The sequence below is a fragment of the Petaurus breviceps genome, unplaced genomic scaffold, assembly GCF_028583685.1.
Source record: "Petaurus breviceps papuanus isolate PSGF00001 unplaced genomic scaffold, PetGlider_PUasm1.0 208, whole genome shotgun sequence".
Taxonomy (NCBI): domain Eukaryota; kingdom Metazoa; phylum Chordata; class Mammalia; order Diprotodontia; family Petauridae; genus Petaurus; species Petaurus breviceps.
Window position 1 is genome coordinate 30,132,198 of NW_027185852.1, and position 6,548 is coordinate 30,138,745.

Consider the following 6,548-nt stretch of genomic DNA (forward strand, 5'->3'; position numbering starts at 1 on the left):
CAACTTACTGCCTTTGGGCCTAAGGTCTGGGATTCCCTCCCTGTCTCCACCTCCTCAGCCAGGCTTTGAAATTCCTGCCCTTTTTGCTCTGGCTTACAGAGAAGAAACATTCCCCGCTGTGCTCCACTGGGCCCCTCTCACTGAAGGCTGTTGGGGGATGGGAGGGGGAAACAAGGTTCCCAGGTTTATAAGAAACAAGGGGAGGGACAGCCAGACCTGGGTGCCTGTCTGTGGTACTGGCATTTTAATTTACTGTGACTGTAAATGCCATTTCCCCCAGGACTGGTCCATTTGTTCTTCAAAGGGAATTGACTTTTTTTTTTTTTCACTTTTTTAAATGGGGGGGAGGGGAAAAGGGGAAAGACACAGACAGAGAGACTGACTGTGGGTTTAGGGTAAACTGGTAAGGAGGCAGAGAGTAACTAGGTCTTCTTTCTGGGTATTCATCCCCATGGAATTTCGATCCCTCCTAGAGGAGAAACAAGAGAGACTGCCCTTCACATGCAACCCCAAGAGCTCTGGGGAATTTGTCCCAGGTACTTAGCTTATTCTGACCCCAGATAGCATCTTGAGCTGTGCCCCAAGCCCCAGGAAGGCCTTCCTGGCCTGTTAACAGCACCAGCTTCGGGGGCCTGTGGTTGCTCTGCTCCCCAGGAGGCAGGGACACCAGGGAACCATCAGAAGGGCTTGTTGGGGAGCTGCTGCTTTTGTACACAGAACCCCCACCCATCCTTGGTTTCAGCTCAGGGAGAGAAGCTAAAGAGGCCCAATGTGAAATGTCCTTCACTTGGAAGAACCTCTGACTTCAACCCCCTCAGAGCCCCAGCTGGACCAACTCCAGGCTTCACTTGGGGAGGAACTCTGGACAGTGCCTCCCCCCTCCATTTCATGTTCTATCACTGACTGCTTGAGAAAGACACAAGGAGAATAGAAAATTAGAACCGGCCTCTTGCTGCCCGTACTGCCACCCCATCTTTCCAGTGGAGGAGACCAGACATTAACCATGTCCACGAGGTGTGGTGGGAGCCCAAGCTGAAGAGAGAAGCAGAACAGCAGCCTGGCCTTCTGCTCTGGATATCATCCCTCTTGGCCAGAGGCCCCTAGCCCTGGAGCCAGGCAAGGAGGGGGCCTGTCTGCCCATGAGCTTTTCCCAGGTTATTAGAACCACAGCTCTCCCTTCCCCAGAGATGTGAAGAATTTCTGTTCTTATAGTTGCAAGGTAGGGAGGGTCCTAAATGACCTTTTTATCTAGAGGCAGCAAACTTTGGAACCAGATTAAAATGTCCTTGGGGAATGTTTAGCAAAATAAATACGAATAGTATACACTTGTTAATTGGTGGCTTTCTAAGTCCCAGGCTGCCCCAGGCAAGGATCTGTTGCTCTGGGAGTTGGGCTCTGCTGCTCTAGGCCTGGCCTTCCCAACCAGCACCCTCTGGGCCTGCGGGCTCAGATACTCAGCACCTCACCACAAGGCCCATTCTGGTTTTGAACAGCTTTCTGTCCTCACAGTTGGTCCTTTCGTGGCTTCAATCCTTTGGCCCTAATTTCATCCCCTGAAGGCAAAGAAGCCTGCTTTCTTTTCAGGTCAGTTGGAGTTCCCTTTCCCAGATGGAATGTCCATTAGCTCCCTGAAGGCAGGGATGGTTTACTTTGGGAGTTTGTGCTGCTGGCACCTGCCCCGAGGCCTGATATAGTCAGTATTTGATACCTGCATCTGGGTTGATTGATTAATAACTTCTGCCTATTTTCAAGACACACACACAGGTCCTATCCTTACAGAGGGGTGGGTATGGAATAATGGGATGGGGCACAAGAGAGAAGTGTTGGCTTCCCCACCACCGGCCCCCTGTTTTCAAAGCAGAGTCCAGGTGGCCCCTTGTCTGGTGTATCGTAATTAGGGCTCCATTTTCAGGTATGAGACAGACTAGACAACCACACCACTCCCTGCAATGTCTGCAATTATAAATCCTGTGAAATCCTTGAAAAACCTGTAGGTGAATTTGAGGAAGAAGCTATTAGTCAATCAGTAAACATTTATTAGACATCTGCTATGTGCCAGGCACTCTGGGAATACAAAGAAAGGCTGAAGAATCCCTGTCTTCTGGGAGCTTACAGTCCAATGGGAGAGACAGAATTCAGATAAGATGTACAAGGGATAAATAGTCACTAGAGGGAAGGCACCAGCATTGAGAAAGGCTTCCCAAAGAGGAGGGATTTTAGCTAGAACTTGAAGGAAGCCTGGAGGTGGAGATGAGGAACAGAGGACCTGGACTGGACCTTGAGAAAAAAGGACTTCAACAATTGAAGATGGGGAGGGGTGTGGCCAAGGCATGAGTGACAGTCTACACTGAATTTGTGAACCTGGGGCACCCCAGTAGAAACAGGGAGATCAGAAAGTGGGGTAGACTGGAGGAGAAAGATAATGAGTTATTTTGTAGTAGACATTTCAAATTTGAGATACCAATGGGTCATCCAAAAGGCAATGATGTGGGCCTGGAGTTAGGGCTGGACATGTGGACCTGGGAAGTCATCTGCAGAGATGATCACTGAGCCCGTGGGAACTGGTGAGGTCACCAAGTGAGATGATGGGCCAGGACAGATCCCTGGAGTTCAGCCAGATGCTGTGGGCCAGCCTGACCTGGATGAAGACCCAGCAAGGGGGTCTGAGAAGGAGCCTCGCTACAGGAGGGAAGGAGCCAGGAGAAGAAGAGGATGGAGAGTGTGAGGTGCTGCAGAAGGGTCGGGAAGGATGCGCACTGAGAAGAGATTTGGCAATTAATAGACCAAGGGTAACTTTGGAGCAATCGGTGAGATCCAAGGGTTTAGAAGAGAGTCAAGGGGAGAAGTAGGGGCAGCTTTTGGAAGGAAGTGTAGCCAAGAACGCAGAGAGATACAGAGGATGATGGGGGAAGGATTTTCCCAGGAAGGGAGAGACTTGGGTGTGTTTGCAGGTAGCATGGAGCTAACTGTGCTGGAAGAAGAGACTGAGGATAATGGTGGGGGTAGGCTCTGGAGCAGAGAGAAGGGGTTGGGATGGAGCTGGGGTAAGACCAGGGTTTGGCCTTGGGGAGAAGAAGGAACTTGATGTCAGGCCGTGTGAGAGGGGGAGAAGAGCAGCAGCAGGAAAGACCCCCCCCCACCCCCCTGCCAGTGAGCTGGTGGTCACAGGGCTGGGGGAGAAATAGGAAGCTGGAGGAGAGGAGAGAGCATACATAGTAAGACTTGACTTTGAACCCGCCAAGTCGATATTCTTAAATGCAGACCTGACCTTGTCACTCCCTACTCATGACAGGTGTCCAAGACAGTCGTTTCTCTTCTTTTCTTTTTTTTTTCTTTTTGCTTTTTGGAGGGGAAAAGGCAGAGCAATTGGGGTTAAGTGACTTGCCCAAGGTCACATGGCTGAGGCCGGATTTGAACTTAGGTGCTCCTGACTCCAGGGCCAGGGCTCTGTTCACTGTGCCACCTAGCCACCCCCTAAACAGTCATTTCTAAGGCCAAGGACCAGAGGTGGGAGCTTAGAGAACCTGTATAACCTCTTCCCCCAACCCTGGTTTGCCTGTTTCTCTTTGTGTGCTGATAATCCATGCACAGCACTGGCTACCCCCCCCCCCCCCCCCCCCGCTCCAGGTCTTCAGTGCCCTCCTCCTGCCCTGACTCTCCCCCTCAATCACGGAGCTTGTTTCATGCATGTTCTGTGTTTTGTCTATTTATTTGGTGTGTGTTGTGTTTCCCCCTCAGAAGGGCCTGCTGTGTGCCAGGCCCTAGGCTAAATAAGCATTTCACAAATTGTCTCCTTTGAGTCTTACTACAGTGCTGTGAGGTGTTCCCATGACATATCTGGGAGGCGTATCCCCATTTTGAAGTTGAAGAAACTGAGGTAGACAGAGGTTAAATGACTTGACCAGGGTCACCCAACTACTGAGTGTCTGAGGTCAGATTTGAACTCAGGTCGCCCTGACTCCAGGCATGGCACTGTAGCCCCTGTGCCACCAGCTGTCTTCTAGTGTTGGAGGGCCTGTTATGTGGAAGAAGGGATGGTAGAAGCAGCTTTTCACCAGATATTGGATAGACTCCAAGGTTTCTGCACCTCCTTCCATCTCCTGGCTTGCATGGGACCTAGACACCTGCCCTCAAAGAGGCCACAGATAGAAAGTCATGCGCGGAGAGCTGGAAGCGCTGTTTGAGGCCTGCAGCCCATACCCAGGGCCTTAGACTCCATGGCCAACACTTTCTTACTTCCTGCCCTGGCCCTGTAAGTCTTGACTCTGGGAGAGCCAGTGGAGCGAGGAAGAGTGAGAAAGAGGCTGTTTTTTGGTATGGGGGAGTCAAAGAAGTTTTCCTGGCAGAAGCATCATCATATGCTTGGCTGCTACAGGCACAGGAAATTCCCGCTCCACTCTGACCCCTCTGGTTCAGCCTTGACCCTGCTGCTGTCCAGTCTTTATATTTTATCTGAGGTGCATGTGTGTGTGTGCACACACGGGCATGCACATACATGGGCACACATGCACATGCATGCACAGAGAGTGTGCTCCTCTGACCTCCTGGGTTATGCTCAAACTTGTCCCCACCATGGCCTCTCACATTAAAAACTTACCTCTGCCTTCACTTTCCATTCACATTCCCTGCATTTGTCCCCATTGGAAGCATACAGTGGCTGTTTCCAGGGTTCAGTCATTGGGGCCAAGGACCAGAGGTGGGAGTTTAGAGAACCTGCATGTTTCTCACTGCCCACCTCAGGATTCTGCATACAGTGAGCACTTAGTGTTTGTGGTGTCTTTCCCTCTCTGGGATTCAGTTTCCTCATCTTTAAGATCATGGGGTTAGAGTTAGTGATGTCCATGTTCCCTTCTCTCTCAGAATCTATGAAATCCTAAATATCATGAGTCAGGCCTCTGTCCCCTAAAGCAAATGGACAAGAACCAATTGATTGCAGGAAGAAGGAAACGATTTAATGGGAAGAGAAGGCCAGAGGGGAGGGGCGCCTCTTGTCACCACCATGTCACACTCAGCCCAAGGCAGGTTGGGTCGGGGTTCCTACCCCAACATCTCCAGAGCGTCTGTAATTTAGAGGGGGGGGGTGCCGCTCCCCACCTGGGTAGCTTGACTCAGGCGGTAGAAGATTGTCATAGATTTCTGCAATGATTTCTTCTTAGGTTGTTTAAAATGAATATTGGGGATTCTGAACAGAGGGGACTTTTCTGAAGTGAATTCCCCTTAACTCAGGCTTCTGGCTCACTCCTCCTACCCCATCATGTCCTTGCTTCCCCTCCTACGGTGAGCAGAATAAGGCCTTTTTTGTGGCAAGGAATTTCTCAGAACATTTTTAAAAGTATGTTTCCTGGGGATCCATTTCTCTTATACCATGACTGCCCCTGCCTGACCTTGCCCTTCAGTTGGCTGGAGACAGGGTGAGCCAGGGGTCCCTGTACATGCCTGGGTGTCTTTTCCTGTGCAGTACAGGCCTCCCAGGGGACAGTTTGAGTTGACTGGTGTGTCAGAGGCCGGTGGAGTTATCCCAATGATGCCATTTCCTGCTCTGCTAAGCTTTTCTACACAGAAGCCTCACCCCAAGCCCTGCTGAAGCCTGCCTTCAGCCATTAGAAACAGGTACCAAGAAAGGGTTCCTAAATGCCTAGGGCAGCCCCACAGGGAACATGTGCTTGTCAGTTTGGGAGAGAATGTCAAACCTTGCAGAAAGTCCCTACTCTTGGGCTGTAACTGGACTGCTGGCACCCAGTGTGAGGGTGGCCCCATCACCGCCCAGTGGGAGAGCAGCTGGTGCCATTGGCTCTGGTGTCTGAGCAGCAGATGGCAGATCCCCTTTTGGCCTGGGAGAGGCAGCTGGGAGGGCTGTCAGCTGGGCCAGCCTGGGACCTGCAGGAGAACAAGCTGCCTGCCGTGCACCCTAGCAACATAGGCCTGCACAGGACTCTGTGCCAGCCAGCCCCTGTCTCCACGGGTGGCATCCTCGCAGCGAGGAGCCTTGGCACAAGGCGCACATTGTTGGAGTGACTGAGTGGGACACTATTTATTCACTTCCATGGTGCAGGTGCTCCTGAATCAGATTTGTGTTTTTAAGCACCAGCATTTAAGAATTGTGAAGCAAACTGGGCAGGTTGTATAATCAAGGCCTGGACCTCATGGCCAGCCAGAGCCTGCTTCCTTTCAAAGGTTAAAATAGGGAGTGGGGGTGGGGCATGACACATAGGGTGGATGCCCAGGGGAGCTTCATTCCTGGCTCTTGTTTCTTCCTAGGTCAATCACATCCATCCGGAGTGAACTGATTCCATACTTAGTTAGGAAACAGTTCTCACCTTCATCACTGCAGGGACGCATTGAAAAAGAGTGGACCCCAGAGAAGAAGGACCAGAAGTCCATAGGTCAGTGCAGGAGCCAAGAAGCAGTGGCCACTATTGAGGCCAGGTCTGCTGCTGAGCCCCTAGCTGAGAGGGATTCAGAATTTGCTGCCCTGGGTTTTGTTGTTTTTTTTTTTTTACTTTATTTATTTTTCATTTTCAACATTCACTTCCATAAGCTTTTTTTTT

At 51.0% G+C, this 6,548-nt stretch overlaps 1 protein-coding gene across 1 annotated transcript in view; it reads left to right on the forward strand.

Moving 5' to 3' along the window:
- The window catches only part of LOC138165408 (translation initiation factor eIF2B subunit gamma-like), a 91,020-nt gene that overhangs the window by 60,141 nt on the left and 24,331 nt on the right, over positions 1-6,548 (forward strand). The window contains exon 7 of the mRNA XM_069093736.1: positions 6,259-6,383. Within this exon, the coding sequence (XP_068949837.1) occupies positions 6,259-6,383 (125 nt within the window). The remainder of the gene's footprint in view (positions 1-6,258; positions 6,384-6,548) is intronic.